A 16,874-nucleotide genomic window follows, 5' to 3' on the forward strand; every position below is an offset into this window, starting at 1 on the left:
CCCCCCGCCCGACAGTTGTGCGACCTAGCTTCCCCGCTTTCATGCTCGCCGCCACACCTGGCCGTGGCGCCGACTACTGCGCAACAATCTCGCACTCGGCGGCCCGAAAATGGCGGGGACCGTTCTGTGCCTTCGGTCTTGCACTGCGACAACACGAATGGGCACTAAAAATAGCTGTGGCCGGTTCATTCACTCTTTTGAAAGAGCCGCTGCAGGCCATTGTCTGGGACCACGGTTTCGCAAGACTTTTTAATTTCAGTAGTGATTCCGAACCTGCAACAAGCCAAAACAAAGGACCAGGTGTTCTGGGGATGGTGCATGAAAATAATGAACCAGTTCGCTTTGCAAAAATAAAGCATGGGGCTCTGCAAAGACGTGTGGAAAACGTTTTGGTAGCTAGTGCTTCACAAAAAAGGATTCCTCCTGGCGAAGCAGAATGGTCAGAACCACCGGCACTCCAACAACAACGCACAGCGTCGATAATGCCAGGAAGAACAAGAGCGTCCACCGCCACGACACCGACAGCTTGTGTGGCGACGCGGTGGAGAAGCTGACTAAAATCGGGTGGAACTGGCGCGCGTACTCCCACGCCAGCTGCTGGCCACGCTCGCCCAGCAGCGACAGCGGTGTCGACCGAGCACCGTGCTCGGCTATGCCGGCCATTCCTAGAGCATCCCCAAACAAGTGCCCGCCGGGGACAGGGATCGGCTGCTGTGCTCCGTTTGGCCCTGCCTGGGGTGCCACTTGCGGGTGGGCATGTGCTGGCGGCTGCATGGTCGGAAGCGGGGGCTGCGTCGGCTGGTGTGTCTGCGATTGCTGGTGCGTCTGCAACTGCGGGTGGTGGGGCTGCTGCCCTTGGTACTGCTGGTGGGTCGGGTGGGGCTGTTGGCTGATGTGCTGCATGTGCTGCAGACAGTGCAGGTATTGTTGCTGCTGATGCTGAAGCTGCAGCTGCTGCGTAAAGGCGACCTGGGGTTGCTGCATAAAGGGATTGCCGCCCTTGGCGGCCTTCCCGTGACCGCTGGTGCTGCCATTCGCCGCAAAACCTGGCGCGCCAGGGCCGCGCCAGACCTGCCAGTCCGCACGGCTGCTGCTCGGCGCATTCCACCCAAGCTCCTCCATCATCGACAGGCTGTCCCAGTCGATGTGTGCGGCCCGGATCTGGCTGGACGGCGGGTGCTTGCCATACATCGACGTCCGGGATGCCAAAAACGGCTGGTTGAATGACAGCGGTGAGCTGATCATCGACGGGATGGAAATCGAATACCGCCCTCCCTGCACTTGCCTCCCAGGAATGTTGCGCCTTGACGACGGTGCGCTGGAGCTGCTCGATGACCCCAGCTCGTAAAAGTTGTGCAGTGTTTCGGGGATCGACGGTTTGGCGCCAAGTGCTTCTTTGCCTGCGTCTACCCAATGCCTGCCGGTGCTATTTATACCCGCTCCGCGGCGATCGCCATCTGCCGCCCGATCACCACACGCTTTCTGCAAATAGTAGTTTGGCGAAATGGGCTGCTGCATTTCGTCCTCTTCTGCCCACGCGTGTAACGCCAGTTGGCCACGGGACCGACACCCACTGATGGCCCCTGAGGCAGAGCCGCCCACGCTGAATCTCCGTGGGCTGGTCCGCGAACGCACCATCGACTCCTCAGCCACCGGCCTTCGCTTCTCTGACGAGCTCCACGAGCGCAGGGGCCGGATGTGTCCGTTCTGGCGCATCTGCTGAGTGGACGTTGACTGCTGGGCGTGCTCCATGCTGGAGCCCGCGGTCGACTCCCCCACCTTTCCCCCAAGTCCCCCACAACACAGCCAGCAAACCGACCCACAGCTGCAGTTGGCTGTCGAGCTGGTGGTGGTCGTATTGGGTACGCTGCCCTGTCGGCTCATCGCAGAGGAAAATCGGGTGAAAATAACTGGTATTGGGATAGGCTGCTCTTGGGAAGTGCGAGGTTTTGGCAGACTAGCAGTGAAGGGAGCACAGCTCGCGAGACCACTCCCACATCTACACCACAGCTGCAACTCCCTGTTTAGTCGCCCTTGTCTGCTATATTCGTGCAATATAACCTGTGGCTTGCAGCTATCCACACAAAACAGGACAGCATGGCATTGTCAGGTGGGTACACTGGCGCCAGAATTGGGACCTGAGCCGGTGCATTGTGCACCCATGGGGCTCGCGTGGCCAGCAACAGGCCCCGGATGGGTCCTCCCGTCCTTGTCCGCCCCTCGGCGTTTCAGACAGAGTCTAAAGGACCGCTGGGCCTGGTAGACTGTTTCAGGGCCATTGTTCGGTAGTCGCAAACACCGATATAGTGCAAATGCGTGGGCCGTGTGGTGCTCCGGCCAATCGTTTGCAATATTCGGTGTGCTGGAAATTCGTGTATAAGCGTTGAAGCTGTATGAAAGGACAATATTTATTAGATTAGCTTAGTGCCGTGTTTAAACATTCCTGTAAACAGGGTGACGAAATACGCCCGAGTTCCTGAATACAGTGTCGGCGTCGGAAAAGGTATCACTCTGGCTCGCCTTTGCCCAAGGCGCCAATGACTTGCGCGACATCCCGGGCTGCTCATATTGTCGAAGCTGCACTTCATAGCCATTAAGGCGGACTCTGTAGCCATCTATGTGGTTGCCGTCATACTGGAATGCCACACAAGGGAACGCATCCAGCTTCCCCGGCTCTTCGAGCGATGCAGCAGCGATAATGTCCATGGCGTGTGATGAATACGGGCCGAACCCAGGCACGGTTATCTGTATAATAGCAAAGATAGCAGCAAGGCCGGCAATCAGACCGAACACTGCCTTGGCCGCTGCTCCGATATAGATTCCCTCCTTGATGCTGTACTTGTTCCCCGCTACATGGATCTCGCCAGGCGGTAGGTCGCCCTTGTAGCTCATCACGCTCTTGACAAGCGGGTGGTAGTATTGGATGGTTTTAGTGAAGCTCCCCCAGTCACAGCGCGCAAACGGGTCATTGAATAGCGCAATTGAGCTACAGAACGAAATTCCTGCAATGTTGTAGCCGTTCTCGTCCATAGTCACAATGCTGGTGCCAAATTCTGCAGGAGCGACTGTGCCACCACCAGTGGATTCGGTCTGAACGATCTTGTATCTGATTTCCGACTGGTAGTAGTAGGTGTCACACATGTTGCTGCTCATGTAGCCAAGACGTGCGTTCTGCTGGCTGATGCTTGTAAGCGTCACCTTGAACGAGGAATCGGTGTGTTCAAAACCAATGTCGGCAACATGGCCAGTATAGTTGTGTACTTTGTTGCTGTCGAGCTCGCTGAAGGGCACACCGGCATCGGCAATGTTGGCGTAATGCTCCATAAACATATCCCCATACGGCGTGTCCTTGCAATAGGTGGAGTTGTACGCGTGGTGTGTGCTGTTAACCCGAACGTGATAGTACAGGATCATGTCCTTGTCCAGCTGAATGGCGTAGATTCCTTGTGTCAGGCGGGAGTTGTCACTGTAGTAGTCCACCAGTCCCTTTGGGCCAAGATTGTACTGCGTGGTGGCAAAGATGTTCAGGGCATTGTATACTCCGCTGTGTGTTCGTCCAGAGATAGGGTACAGACTTTGAACATCAAAATAAGTCATGTTCGTCAGCACAACATGGTCTGGCTCGAATACAGACGACTTGTTCTGAGGGTATGATCTCGACAGGTCGGGCAGAGCGACAAACGCGCCGTTCTGAAGGTACAATTGAGGAGACACCCATGCGGTCTCAACATCCTCCCTGTCGATTGTCCATCCGCGAGACGTGTCGTTGAACATTGTCGAGAACTGCTGGTCCTCCAATGGCAGAATTTGGAATTCGCGTGGGTCGGCGATGGCAGTGCAATTGTACCACTGGAGATTGTCTGCGAGGTAGTCTTTGCACTTGCTAGGCGGGACGGTCGCTAGCAGGTTAAAATCGATGGCAACTGTTGCATTCTCTCCAACAACATATTCCATTCCGTACCTTCCAAAACGCTCAAGCGCGATAGAGGAGTGGTATGAAAGAAGCACGATGACCAGGCACACAAAATACCCAAGCTTCCTCCACGGAGTAAGATGGTTTGTCCACCGCGGGAATGCAGCCAACATCATCATGCCTGACGTTGTGTACTGTGCGAATTGTACCGACTTCATACATGCTGCAATAAAGGACATAATAAACGCAGCAATATAGCCAGTCATCAGGCCTGATATTGAAAGGAAGACTTGGAATGCTGTCGGAGTTAAAAACGTCATGGCTACTGTTTAGGGACCGATGTGCTGGGGGGAGGAGAGGTGAGGTTGAAAACAGCACAAAATTGGCAACAGAGCGGCCCAAGGCCAATTTAACGGAGTTGTGGTTGTTCGCTGTGCAATCCGCATGGCTCCTCCATATATCAGCCGATGAGGTGCTACGTTGACAACCTCTCCCGCCCCACCAAAAATAGAACAACCCGCAAAACTACCGTAGAACCAATCCCAAGCCTAGGCGCAAGTACCTGTTAATCTGCTGTCAGCAGAACACACGCATGTTCGGTGCATTGGATCGCTGCGTATCTGACAGCCCCTCTTTGTGCAGCCCCTTGGTTAATCGCATTCTTGATTACACATAGCAATTTGAAAGCCGCTCAAAGGCACATGTAGGATGGTGATCCAATCAGGCAAATATCCCGATGTCAAATATCTGACAACCTCTGCCCTTGACAGAAACCGAACGTCGGCGTAGCAATGCAAGTGATCTCGCAAAGGGATTCTGACGCATGGAATGGCTATCAGGAATCTATTGTCAGGATATGTCTAGCTTTGCAAGGAAGATTGGCGATGGTGGAAATTGACACCCTTTTACAGGTTGTGCCATCATATGATTCCACAGAGATATCTGTTTGCTATTAGCACACAGCAAATTGCAAGTGAGGCCAACGACACCCTTTTTGGTGTCAGTGGTGGCCATGACCATGATTCTGTTAGCTTGTTTTCAATCGGTAGTAATACCAATTGTTCTGGCAAGGACACCATGAACTCGCATTGTTTTCTGTTATGAGCAGTGTCTGGTATTCTAGTGCCACGTAAGGATTACTACGTCTCTCAATACCTCCCGATGGTCAGACATCACAATCCAAGCATTGTTCGAATACCGTATATGCGAACTTGAACATACCAGCAGCATAATAAGAAGCAGCCTCTCACCTAGGTAAGCGTCATATTCATACCAAGTTATGATAATGTGGGTGTTTACGTGACGCATGGTAACCCATCCTCATCAGACAGAAAGGATACCTGAAGCTGCAAACATTTTGGGATATCACGATTATAACACCCTTTTCACCAATACCTGCATTCAGCTAGGTTGTTTTGGCCACAAGGCTGTGCTCGTAGCTAAAGATGTAATCGAGCCCAGCAATGTGAAAATACCTCTGCTGATTGCAGCACATAGTGCCAGTAAAACATTTAAGCACAATAGTACGGTCTCACAGCTAAAGGCATTTGCAGGTGATTCCTACCAACATTGGAGTTAGATAGTGGATATATTGCGACACCTTGAGAAACCAGCGTTCAAATGAAGTTATCGATGAGCGGCAGGTGTCGCCGTATGGTATTGACAGATTTAGTCGCACGAAAGGCAGCGGCCACCAGCGTAGCCACAGCATTCGCGACCACGCTTGCCAAGGTCGGCCGGGTTAGCGTTAGCGACACCAACAATCAGGACAAGCGCAAGAAGAGCGCTGGCAGGGACGTTGAAGAAGTTCATGATGGAGATCTGGCTTGGAGTTAGTGAAAGATAAGAAAAATAGTATTACTGGGGAACAAGGTAGAGAGGATAAGGAACACCCAGACACCGTGTGCAAAGTGGGCTATTTAAATATCTTGCCGATTGCATGCCTGGTCCTCCCTCCTCAGGGCATTTGAAGCTGGATGTCGACTGTCAAGAATACACTCATACTATTACTTGGACAGAAAAGCGACAGTCCCCACAAATCCTGTTCGAAGCATGCTTTTTGCTGCTGCCTACTGGCTCACATCCTGGAAAGCGATTCCCACACCGCAAAATGTAGCATGTGAGGAGGAGGATTCACACAGTCTGTGTATGAGATTGTGAAGAGTGCCCCTCCTTTAGAAATCAGACGCTACATCAGCGATTGGATCTGGCATCACCACATGGGAAGTTCGAATGCAGCCTGACCGGATAGAATTCAAGGGGGCAGATAGTACATGGAGGCTGCCTGGCCCACCGCCCAATGTGCCCAAAAGCTTACCGAATACCTACAGACATGTGCATTTCCTGGGTGTGTTCCACACAAAACAGCAACTAGACTAAGATGCAATGTGTTTACCAGAAAAGGCAGCAGCGTGCCCAAACCCTGCCAGTCAACTCAGAATCCCTGGGCCATGCCAGGTTTCTTTGTGAGCAAATGTGATTGTATAGATCTGCCTTTTGATTTTCACAAGCTCATCCTCAACTTGGTAAAGCTGGCATTCGAACGAACTATTCGAAATCAGCTCGGCCCTAGATTTCTTCACAACAAAGTATGCGATTGGTGGGAACTACCAGCAACAGGTGGCAGACGCATAAACTGGCTGTTGCCGGAAATGCTCTTGGAGAGGAATCGTATTTGTGGGTCATCTTTGTGCGAATAGAGCGGATCTATAGCCAGCTCAGCACTTGCCCACACCCATGACAATGGATCGGTCTCATTGGAAGCCATTTTCATTTGTGAGCTTTCGAACGGCTCCCGCTGGTGCGCACACCATGGTGTTTTCGAGTGGGTACAATTCTGAGTAATAAATACAATTATCTATGTGATTGAAGATAGGAACAGGATTCGCTCATACTACCGTCGGCTCACAAGACAACTCGTCCTTGTTCGAACGTATTCCCTTGAGAACAAACTCGTTTACAGCCATATTGTATCCCGAATCGTGGCTTCCGTCATGGTGGTATTCCAGGGTTGAGGGCTCGCATATACTGACCTTCTCCTCGAGTGCTGTACTGGCAACAACGTCCATTGCATGGTAGGAATAAAGATTCATGATTTTCGTCAGGAATAGAATCAGCCCCAGCACTGCTGCAGACGCAAGAATGACCGAAAATGCAACTATCCCGCTCGCGTGGACTACGACACCCTGTATATACTTGTAGTCATGGCCTGGAAGGGGAATTGACCCTGATTCAATGAGTCTGCCGGTAGATGCAAAAATTGAGGCAAGCGTGTGGTAGTTGCGGGTTGACTTTTTGAATACAGACCAGCTGCATGCAGTGGGGTTCTGGGTAGGGGTCAGCGATATCGAACTGCAGAGTGTAATACCACTAATGATGCTGCCATCCTTATTTGTTGTGGCGATGCTTGTGCTGAGCGATTCCGGACTGAATTTCCAATAATCACGCACCTTGCCATCAGCTACCAGGAAGTTAACCTCCATTTGGTGCTAAACTGTATTGCACATGTTTCCGGATACGTATTCAATATCCACAAGACCCTGGCACATGGACGTCCGCATAATCTTAACCGAACTATCGGCGTGCTCGCATATGGCTTCCGAAACGCTCCTGGAGTACTCAATATGCAAGTACACATCCACCAAACTGAAAAGGGGCAATTGAGTCCTTGACGTTGGGATTATACTGTTTAAACATGCCGGCGTATGGTGTGTCCATATAATACGTATCAATATAGGCTTTGTGCGTACTATTCATCCGAATGTGGTACTACAAAGTCATGTCCCTTCTGAGAGAAATAGCGTGAATATTCTCAACTAAGCGCGTATTGTTGGTATAAAAATTAACCAGCATATCGTTGACTGAAGAAAACAAGGTGGTTGTGTACCTATTCAGCGCGCTACCCTCAGCCATACCGGCAATGTTGTAATCTGAATCTGGTACGATGTAGTTGAGCAGCTTATGACTGCTCTGGACAATGTGATCAGGCTCGAATGCCGCCGACGCATTTTCAACAAAGGCTTCGGTCAGGTCTGGAAGAGCAGCAAAAGAGCCGTTCTGAAAGTAGCCCGTGCTACTACCTCATGCCAGCTTAGGGTCATCTCGCTCCATTATCCATCCACGAGAACTAGTGTCGAACCTAGTTTTGCGCCGAACAACATCAGCATCTGCGAGCTGGAAGTTGCGAGGATAAGCGATTCCAGTGCAGCTATGCTAGAGCCAGCCATCTAGAAGGAGGTCATTGCATTTGCCAGAGGGAGTAGTGGCCAGATGTTCTGGATTCAGCGTCATGTTGCGGGCTATGCCCTTGCAGTACTCAATCCCAGGGATATCAAAGCGCTCCAAGACAACAGAGGAGTGAGATGGGGCTAGCACAACACCAAGCTCGATGAAATAGCCTATCTTCTTCCAGACGCTAAGGTGGACAGTCCAGCGGCCAAAATAAAGAAACATTTTTCCACCAGACCTGGTGTACTGCACGAACTGAGCAGAACTAATACTGACGGCGACAGCATACATGACACCTGACAGGAGGTAGCCAAAAGCGACATTTGTGAGGTTAAGCATATGCTGAAAGACCGACGAGCTCAAAATTATGCTGGGCATTTTCAAAACAGTGACGAAATAGGTTAGAAAAGTTGTGTGAAGTCGATGTGTTAGGACAGCATCGTACGAAATTATTTAAACAAAAGTTAACCTAATTGTGGCCCTGAGCCAAGATGCCAACATCATCTGCGATAACCATAGAAGCAACACAGGAATATTGGAGCATTCTAAAAATATCTATACTTGATATACCAGCTTTTATGTTCTAGAATATACACGACAGGGTTGCAAGTATCCAAAACTCTCTGACAATGTCCGGCAAACCTTTTGCTCATGGGCTGCAGCACAAGATACTACAGTGGTAAGCTGCATCCTGTAGATGGCTAAAGTAGACTTGGCAACCTGTCGAAGCGCACTACACGCTGCTTAGCCGGTTGTCTACCTCTGGTGTTGACGGCACTTTCACATATCTGCCCATGGCCAAGCGCTATTTTCAGCAACAAGGTGCTGCTCCCACAGATAATCCCATTCTCCTGGCTTACCCAACAGCAAAATACAAATCCGGACTGCAAAAGTGGCAGCGATAGCAACTGTCACAGCCTATTTATATCTTTCTAGGTTCCTCATCCATAAAACCTGTGTGAAAAACAGCCATGGCATCTGCAGGCAGCATGGCGAATGCCTCAGCGGCAGGAAAGTTCTACGAGCACTTCCGTGCCGAGTACGCTACGATCAAGTCCACAATCGCCAGCAACAGATCCGAAGCAGCCCAGCGCCTCCGCCAGCTGGATATCGCCTTACGCGAGGCAAACATATACCTGCCCGCATACGACCAGAAGCACTTGACCAAGGACCTGGAGGAGCTGCGCGCACTGCTGCACAAGCAAAGCGAAACAAAGCGGTTCGGGTTCAAGTTCAAGAAGGCAACGACTACGAGCAAAGTGCAGCCAAAGAAGGCCGAGGAGCCGCAGCCAGAGCAGGCGGCGAATAGCACTGATAGTTCGGATTCGTACGTGTTCAAGGATATTGCCGGCGAGTGGGTGGTTGCCGAGCCACGGTCAGCTGCAAGCGCATCAACTGACGGCGAGCTGCGCGACATCTCCGAGAGTGTTGTGGATCTGCGCAGCATTGGCGGTTCGCTACGCGCACTGAATTGCCGCCGACTCCAAAATTGCATCGTTATATGTGGGCCATTTGCGGGCTCGACAACGATCCGTGACTCCAGCAATTGCGTTTTCATCATTGGCGTGCGGCAGTTCCGCATGGAGAACTCGCGGAATATCGATGTATATTTGCACTGTGCCAGCCATCCGATCATTGAGAAGTCAACGGAGATCCGGTTTGCGCCATACCCAGAGTTCGGATCGAAGGCCATGGAGGAGGAGTTTGCAAGGTCAGGGCTGAAAGGCATCTCGAATTCGTTTGACAAGGTGGACGATTTCAACTGGCTCAAACGCCAAGCATCGCCAAATTGGTCGCTAAACGACTCGCCGATCGCAGACTGGTCGGCTCTGGATGACGCCTTGCATCCTCGACAAAAGCTACTCGATGTGTTGCCTCAAGCAATGTAGAAAAGAGCTGAATAGACATGTAGTTTGGAAAGAGATAAGAAAAAAATGTAGTTTAAATGTCCTTGTCCTCGTCATCGTCGTCATCGTCGTCATCGTCGGTACCGTCGGAGTCCTCGTCCTTGAGGAAGTAATCCATGCTCTCCGAGTTGTGGTTGGCATCATTCGTATCCTCCAAGATACTGTCAACAGAGATTTCGTCATCATCAAACGACCGCTTTGTCTTTTGGGCATCATCTGCCGAAAGGGACGCGCGCGGCTTCTCCAGCGATACCCGCGGCGATGCTATAGCTGATGGCCCAACGACTGCAGCAGCACTGCTGCCAGCAGCACCGGTGTCCATAGAAGCCATGTTGCGGGTGAGCTCGTCTACGTCCTCGTGGGTCTTGATGGGCTGCTCTGTGGGTTTGGTTGGCCGCTCAATCTGGATGTTGGCCAAAATGACATCGTAGTTTTCGATCAGGTCGCGGGCAAAGTGCTCCGGCAAGCGGTTGACGGTGACACCGACGATCTCGTGTGCTCGCAAGATAACTGGGCCAAGGCGCTGGCTGACTGCACGCACAAACTCCTCCCGCTCAGGGCTTACATCGCCTTGAATCTGCTCGTTGATGGTAGCAAACAGGACCTGCAATGTCCTCAGGTGCGCGTAGCTGATGCCCTGCAACAAGTGGCTAATGGACTGCAGGGCGTCAAGCGAGCTGTCCTTTTCGCTGCGCGAACCGTAGACGGCACGCAGGGGGTCGTAAATCTCATCAGGACACAGCGGGCGGGGCAGTTCAAGCAGGTAGAGAACTAGAGTGTTGGCGACCACGGCCAGGTCGTACTCGCGTAGCTGCTTCAGTGTGACGCGCGATCCGCGGTTGACGCCGTTGCGCAGCTCGTGGATGTTCTTCAGCAGCGTGCGAGTGGTCCAGATCTTGTACCGGTCTGCAGGCTCCATGTCCCGTGACGCCTTGCGGATCAGACTCAGGGCCTTAGCTGGGAACAGCGGGATGTCCTTGTGTGAGACCACCAGCTGCTCGTCGAGCGGCACGCCAAAGATCTGGTACTCGGCCGGGCTGAGGCTGAAGGGGCGGAACAGAATCGGCCGTGGGGTGAATCGCCCCGTGCCGTAGTGCTCGATAGCCCACTGGATATCCTGCTGCGGCTTGATGCTCTCCTCATAGACCTCCAGGCGGTCGGCGATTGAGAGCTCTGCCTGGACTGGCAGCTTGCAGACCTTGCCATAGCTGCTGATGGTGCTCTTCATGTTCATCAGGCGGTTGAGCTCCCAGACCTCCATCGTCTCGAGGTAGTTTGTCAGGCCCTCCTCGAGGTCCGTGCGCAGGAGCTCTGCGCGCACAGCCGAATCGCGGTAGATCGAGCTGGCCTCGTCAGCCTCGCGCTGCGCCCGCTCGTACGTCATGACCTTGCCCATGAATGGGCGGCGGTTGCCCAGCGGCTCATCGTCGCTGTCATAGTCGTCGTCGCTCTGGAACTCGAGCGCCGGCTTCTTCCACTGGTAGTAGGCGTTGGAGCGCGACTGGAACTGCGAGCCGCGACCCATGAAGCGCAGATACCCCTGATTCATCATGCTCTGGCCGACCGAGATCGCGTCGGCTTCGTTGCGCACCACAGTCGGATAGTTGGTGCACCACCAACCAGCAAGGCTCTCGCCGGAGATCAACCCGCGGAATGTACCAAGGATGCCAAATCTGACGTCGTGCTGCTGCACCTCGGTCTGCATGCGCTGCAGCATGACGTGGAATTCGTGCCTGGTCAGGGCGACGTTGCCGAGCACAATGCTGGCCACATCTAGCTCACCCTGCACTGGCGGAACCGGCGAGTGGATCACGCCGATATCGCCGCTTGACGACAGCACACGTCCATCCATGGGCGACAGTGGCTCAGCCCCCGAGCGCGCCACATCGGCCGCATGCGCAGCTGCTGCCTCCGCCGTGGGCAGGTTCATGCTGGGCCGCGGCTTCACCTCGAAGACATCGGACCCAGCCGGCGGCTGCATCGCCGACGGGCTCTCCTTCAGACGCATCTGCTCAGCAATGGCAGCCTTCTGCGTATAGACCCGATGGTTCCTGTCGACCTGGTTAATCTCGGCCGACGCACGCCTGACCGTGTCGTCGATAATCTTCCACGACGAGCGCACGCGGGCACGGTGTTCGGTGGCGAAATTCCGCAGGGGCATGATCACAGAGTTGGTCAGCTCCAGCGCCAAATCGGCGTGGGCCTCGGAGAGCGCCATGCATTCGGCGACCAGCCCGCGGTACGCTGTCTTGAGCGTCGCGCCCTCGTCGCGCCCAAAGCCCTTGGGGGACAGCCGCCGCTCGGACAGCTGGCGCAGGCTGTTGGCATACGCCTCCTCGATCATCACGCGGTCGCGCAGAAAGGAAAGGAGCTCGTCACACTCGCTGGAGCCTTGCTCGAGCTTCTCGTAGAGCCGCTGGGGCCCCCGCTCATATCGGGGCTGCTGTCCTGGCCCTGGATTGTCCCAGAACGAATTCTCAAACTTTAGCATTTGCGGGTTTGCGCTGCTCGTGGAAAAAGAAATACGCGGGTGTACTGGCTATAGCGGCAGCTGTGGGGTTCTCTCCTGTGCTCGGTATACAAGAAAAGCGTGCTATTGCGATTAGAGGGCCAAAAAGTAGAAGAAAAAAGTTTTCCAGGTGGAAACAGGAGAAGAGGTGTGACGTGAAGGGCACTTTGGCACCCAGACGAGTGCCACCATCGCACACACTGGCGATCAAAACAATTGTGGATATACGCTAGTGGCATTTTGGCAAGCAACATTAGGCGAGCTATTGAAAGATCCCTTCACTTGCGTCCGCGTCTCTTGGCCCTGGCCAGTCTGTCGACGCGCTTCATCGAGTGCTTCTTGCTGGGCTCAATCAGATACGGATCAATGCCCATGCGGTACTTGTTGGTCCACATCAGGATCCATTTCCGCTGCTTGGGTCCGATGCCCAGATCCTTCTTCATGGCCAGCGAGTCGGCGCGGAACAAATGGTCCCAGTCGCGGAACTTGTCTGTGAACTTTTCGCACCCGCGTCCGATCGTCTGGAGGAACGTCGCCGGGCTGTCGAACTGCCCGCGCGGCCGCGGAATGGCAATTTGCCGCCCCACCTTCTCGGTGGCGGCTGCTGCCTCTGTCGACATGCTGCGGGCCATGGTGAAGGCTGCCCGGCCGGTTAAACGCGCAAGCAACGACGACATGATTTCAAACAACTGTGGTGAATTTTTTTTAGGAATGGAACGAGAGGAAATGGAGACAAGACTAGCTGAAAAATTGCGATGCAGCCTGGAGATAAATAGAAAATCACGGCAAGCATCGCAGGAATCTGCAAATCAACCGATCAATCCACATGACTTGCTATTTGCGCCTTGATCTCGGACACCAGGTATGTACATCACCACAGAAAGCGATATTGGGCAATTGCTTTGTGCAGTTGGCACCAAAGGGGTGCATGCTGTATTAAACCGCCGCTGTGCAAAGCATGCACCCAGGAGCTGACATGCAGTCCTGGCGCTTTGACGATTTACTGTCAAAATTTTTATTCGAAACACCTCGCCGCGTTGTTCTTCGCCTTCACTCCTTGATTTTTATTTCATTTTATCATTTTTCCTGCCATGGGATTCTTTGACAAGCTTTTCGGCAAGCCGGCAACCGCAGCCCACTGCTGTCCCCACTGCGCCGAGCGCGACAGGCGCTATGGCGAGTACTGGCGCCACAAGACCCCGCTGACTGTCTGCACGCATTGCAACTGTGCGCCTACCAACGGCCACCAGTGCACTGTCAAGTCGCACTACGACGTATATGAATGTACTACGGCGCGCAAAAAGGACAAGCCCAAGGAGAGGTTCTCGCTGTTCCCGAAATCCGACAGCACTGCGCAACCCAAGCGGCCTGTGGTCAAGCACTACCATCACCACCACCACAGCGAACAGCCTGCCAGAAAGCCCGCAAAGACTGTGGTCAAACACCACCATTACTATGATGAACAGCCCACCACGTCATACACCGTGACATTCCCGCCGTCGCCGCCCCCGGGCCCGTCACCGGACAACAAAGTGTACATATACACACCAGGCAACTGGCGCATCACCAACGTGCATTCATAGTCATGTGTATTCTTCAAACAAGATGCTTCGCCTTTCCCTTTTTCTTATTTTTCTTTTGCTTGCCAGGCTTGGGCTGCGCAGCCGGCTCCTCTTCGTCGTTGTTGGCGCCGGGCGGCGGCATGCCAGGCAACACAGGCATGGCACCCGAGTCAATCAGATCCTGCAGCGTCGGCTCCTTCTCGCGCTCGGCACTGACGTGGGGCATTCTCTCGGCCACATAGCGCATCAGCTTCTTGCGCGTCTGGATGTCATGGCGGACCGGCCGGTGTTCCTCGTCAAAGAGCTGCACGCGCACGCGCCCGGGGTTGAAGAAATCGCGCGGGTGCGTCTTGCCCGGCTCGTAGCACACGTTGAAGCCGACCTCCTTGACCGCGGCAGCGATCTGCCGCGCAAACGGCTGCTCCACCGCCAACGACTGCGGCACCTTGCGGCCCTGCTCCACTGAGCGCGCCTTGTCGAAGTACAGCGGGTACAGGCATACCCACCGCTTGAAGCGCGATTCGTCGTTCACAAACTTCACTCCACCCAGGCTCTGCCCGATACGGATGCCCTCGGCCGGGAACGCGCGCGACTGCTGCTCTGGCAGTGGGAAGTCCATGTCATCGACGTCCAAATCTACAGCCTTGCCTGCCATCTGTATGAAAAAAAAAAAAAAAAAGAAACTGAAATTAGAACGAGGAAAAAGTAATGAAAATTTGCAAAGAGAGAAAAGCAGGCTAGAGTACTTCAAAAGCAGGGCCAGCGAGGTTACAGCGATGATGGGTGACCGAGATTAGTCCATTACTGCTTGCTGCTGAACTCTGCCAGATCCACGGTGTCTAGCAGCTCCTGCGTCACCTGCGAGATTGCTAGCAACTCACGATACAGCTCCTTTGCCTCGCCCAGCGCTAGTCCCTTGCCGTCGTTCGCAATGGCTGCCAGCGACTTCTGCAGCAGCACATTTGCGCTCTTCGCCAATCCCACAGGGCCCGCCGGGCTCTTGGCCGGGGTCATCGGTGGAATGGCGGCTCTTGGGCCCGGCGACGCGCCCGGCGCCCGCAGTGCCCGGAGACTCCCGGTCTCCGCCACATTCGAGCGGCTGCGGTTATGCATGGTGAACGGGAACGCCCTCTGCGCCTCCACGTCCTGGCTCTCGTCGACCGCCGACGTCGACAGCGGCCGCGGTGAGTTGCTCAGGCTGTGGAAGAACGGGTTATTGTTGCTGGGCGAGGGGTGGTCGCTGTGCGAGACTTGTGGGACTGAGCGCGTCGAGTCGAACCGGGCCGCGGGCATTTCGTAGGTGGTCTCGCTATTGGCCGTCGGGATCGCATATGTGGACACGTTCATGTTGAGGTAGCTGTCGGCATCGTCGTCTGACTGGTCGATGAGGTGGGCATCCCTAGCCCTCTCGTATCGCTCCACAAAAGTCTTGAATGCCGAACTGTCTATGACTGAGCTGTCTCGGCTGTTCTCCATCAGGATCTGGCCAGGCTTCATCGATCGCGCGATGTTGTAGTCGCGGCGCAGCACCTCGTCCCAGCGGTTCAGATGCGAGTCAATGACCGACACGCCCCAGCTCCTGAGCGAACTGAACAGGGCAAACATGTCGTGGTCGCCAAACTTGCTGTATAGCTTGACCCTCAGGGCCAGATCCTCGTGGTTGTTGTCCAGCAGTGCCCCAATCAGCATCAGCGTGTATGACATGAACTCGACGATATTCGACTCGGCCACCAGGTCCTTGCCTTGAGCCACGCTGTACTCGCCAGCCGCGGTCTCCACGGTCTCCATCCAGGCGACAAAGGCCGAGCGCTTATTGTTGGGATCCGACAGGTCGTCGCTGCGGAACAATGCAGCCACCACGGCGTCCGAGCACTCGAGGCTCTGCAGCTGCAGCAGATAGCAGACAATGCGCAGGGCCACGGTCGAGCACTGCAGCCAGCGCGGATCGACCGAGTTCAGGATATGGCGCAGGTGTGATGTCCCGTCGGTCACATACTCGGCACCCGCCTGCACTTTGATCGCACCCAGAATGCACCTCAGCAGCTCATGCTCCTTCATGAGCTCGTCCTGGCGGCGGAGCGCAGTCTTGCGGCTATTGAGCTGCACCAAATGGCTCAGCAGTACCTTCAGGCCGCCGTCATCGATGAAGCCGCGGATCTGCTGCACGCTCTGGTACGAAATATCCACGCGCAGTTTCTCCAGTCGCGACCGTGGCAGCGACTGCGTGCCGGCCTTGGTCAGAATCTTCAGGTGCTCCGACAGCGGCGTGATGAGCCTCTGGGCGTGGCTCGTCATCTTGTGCGTTTGGATCAACTGCAGCTTGCTGTCCACCGGCATCGCCTTCATGTTCATCCGCTGCTCGCCCTCCAGACCCATCTCGTCCATGATCGTATCCAGCTCCTCCTCAAGCTGCGCCAGCTGCAGATCGTGTGAGGGCGAGTGCAGCTGGTTCGATAGCACGGTGGATATCGGCCGTCCGACGCTGGTCACTGAGAACCCGATGCTGCCGTTTGACAGCCCGCGCTGCCGGCTGGTCAAGCTGTGCACCGGCTGCCCGGCGATGTCGCCGAGGTTGGGTTTGGAGAGGGAATCGCGGGCGGTCCCGTCATTGGCGATGTCGCTGCCATCAGAGGCATAGGAATGTGCATCGTCGCCTGGCAGTTTGTCAAAGGACTCGTTAGGCTTTTTTGACTTTTTGTTACGGCTGAACGGCAGACGCATGGTTACAAGTAAGAGCAGGTGGTAGAAAAGAAGTG

At 54.3% G+C, this 16,874-nt stretch overlaps 9 protein-coding genes across 9 annotated transcripts; 1 reads left to right on the plus strand and 8 right to left on the minus strand.

Moving 5' to 3' along the window:
- Nucleotides 1-10: 10 nt before the first annotated feature.
- Nucleotides 11-1,969, minus strand: DL89DRAFT_264586 (uncharacterized protein). The gene has a single exon (XM_040886309.1). It carries the CDS (start codon nucleotides 1,750-1,752, stop codon nucleotides 397-399), a length of 1,356 nt encoding a protein of 451 aa, XP_040747997.1. The 5' UTR covers nucleotides 1,753-1,969; the 3' UTR covers nucleotides 11-396.
- Nucleotides 1,970-2,172: 203 nt separating this feature from the next.
- Nucleotides 2,173-4,536, minus strand: DL89DRAFT_22878 (uncharacterized protein). Its single transcript, XM_040884878.1, has one exon. It carries the CDS (start codon nucleotides 4,231-4,233, stop codon nucleotides 2,434-2,436), a length of 1,800 nt encoding a protein of 599 aa, XP_040747998.1. The 5' UTR covers nucleotides 4,234-4,536; the 3' UTR covers nucleotides 2,173-2,433.
- A 1,955-nt stretch (nucleotides 4,537-6,491) lies between these two features.
- Nucleotides 6,492-7,395, minus strand: DL89DRAFT_254566 (uncharacterized protein; the record flags this gene model as incomplete). The annotated part of the gene is made up of 2 exons (XM_040885285.1): nucleotides 6,492-6,770; nucleotides 6,811-7,395. 2 exons carry the CDS (start codon nucleotides 7,393-7,395, stop codon nucleotides 6,492-6,494), a joined length of 864 nt encoding a protein of 287 aa, XP_040747999.1.
- A 730-nt stretch (nucleotides 7,396-8,125) lies between these two features.
- Nucleotides 8,126-8,518, minus strand: DL89DRAFT_254567 (uncharacterized protein; the record flags this gene model as incomplete). The annotated part of the gene is made up of 1 exon (XM_040885286.1): nucleotides 8,126-8,518. One exon carries the CDS (start codon nucleotides 8,516-8,518, stop codon nucleotides 8,126-8,128), a length of 393 nt encoding a protein of 130 aa, XP_040748000.1.
- A 548-nt stretch (nucleotides 8,519-9,066) lies between these two features.
- On the plus strand, nucleotides 9,067-10,063 carry DL89DRAFT_264587 (TBCC-domain-containing protein). The gene has a single exon (XM_040886310.1). It carries the CDS (start codon nucleotides 9,112-9,114, stop codon nucleotides 10,027-10,029), a length of 918 nt encoding a protein of 305 aa, XP_040748001.1. The 5' UTR covers nucleotides 9,067-9,111; the 3' UTR covers nucleotides 10,030-10,063.
- DL89DRAFT_22885 (uncharacterized protein) lies at nucleotides 10,056-12,726 on the minus strand. The gene has a single exon (XM_040884880.1). The coding sequence runs from the start codon at nucleotides 12,536-12,538 to the stop codon at nucleotides 10,082-10,084; it is 2,457 nt and encodes an 818-aa protein (XP_040748002.1). The 5' UTR covers nucleotides 12,539-12,726; the 3' UTR covers nucleotides 10,056-10,081.
- Nucleotides 12,727-12,891: 165 nt separating this feature from the next.
- DL89DRAFT_208425 (uncharacterized protein) lies at nucleotides 12,892-13,155 on the minus strand (the record flags this gene model as incomplete). Its single annotated transcript, XM_040884136.1, has 1 exon — nucleotides 12,892-13,155. A coding segment is annotated over one exon (264 nt), but the record flags the coding sequence as incomplete, so codon positions are not given.
- Nucleotides 13,156-13,678: 523 nt separating this feature from the next.
- Nucleotides 13,679-14,791, minus strand: DL89DRAFT_264589 (signal recognition particle, SRP19 subunit). The gene has a single exon (XM_040886311.1). It carries the CDS (start codon nucleotides 14,771-14,773, stop codon nucleotides 14,153-14,155), a length of 621 nt encoding a protein of 206 aa, XP_040748004.1. The 5' UTR covers nucleotides 14,774-14,791; the 3' UTR covers nucleotides 13,679-14,152.
- DL89DRAFT_264590 (uncharacterized protein) lies at nucleotides 14,786-16,874 on the minus strand. The gene has a single exon (XM_040886312.1). The coding sequence runs from the start codon at nucleotides 16,501-16,503 to the stop codon at nucleotides 14,920-14,922; it is 1,584 nt and encodes a 527-aa protein (XP_040748005.1). The 5' UTR covers nucleotides 16,504-16,874; the 3' UTR covers nucleotides 14,786-14,919.

The sequence above is a fragment of the Linderina pennispora genome (genome assembly GCF_002104995.1).
Source record: "Linderina pennispora strain ATCC 12442 chromosome Unknown DL89scaffold_1, whole genome shotgun sequence".
Classification (NCBI taxonomy): Eukaryota; Fungi; Kickxellomycota; class Kickxellomycetes; order Kickxellales; family Kickxellaceae; genus Linderina; species Linderina pennispora.

Bases quoted from the DNA above. Each gene is read 5' to 3' on its own strand.
- DL89DRAFT_264586 (XM_040886309.1), bottom strand. From the start codon at position 1,752: ATGGAGCACGCCCAGCAGTCAACGTCCACTCAGCAGATGCGCCAGAAC.
- DL89DRAFT_22878 (XM_040884878.1), bottom strand. From the start codon at position 4,233: ATGACGTTTTTAACTCCGACAGCATTCCAAGTCTTCCTTTCAATATCA.
- DL89DRAFT_264587 (XM_040886310.1), top strand. From the start codon at position 9,112: ATGGCATCTGCAGGCAGCATGGCGAATGCCTCAGCGGCAGGAAAGTTC.
- DL89DRAFT_22885 (XM_040884880.1), bottom strand. From the start codon at position 12,538: ATGCTAAAGTTTGAGAATTCGTTCTGGGACAATCCAGGGCCAGGACAG.
- DL89DRAFT_264589 (XM_040886311.1), bottom strand. From the start codon at position 14,773: ATGGCAGGCAAGGCTGTAGATTTGGACGTCGATGACATGGACTTCCCA.
- DL89DRAFT_264590 (XM_040886312.1), bottom strand. From the start codon at position 16,503: ATGGACGAGATGGGTCTGGAGGGCGAGCAGCGGATGAACATGAAGGCG.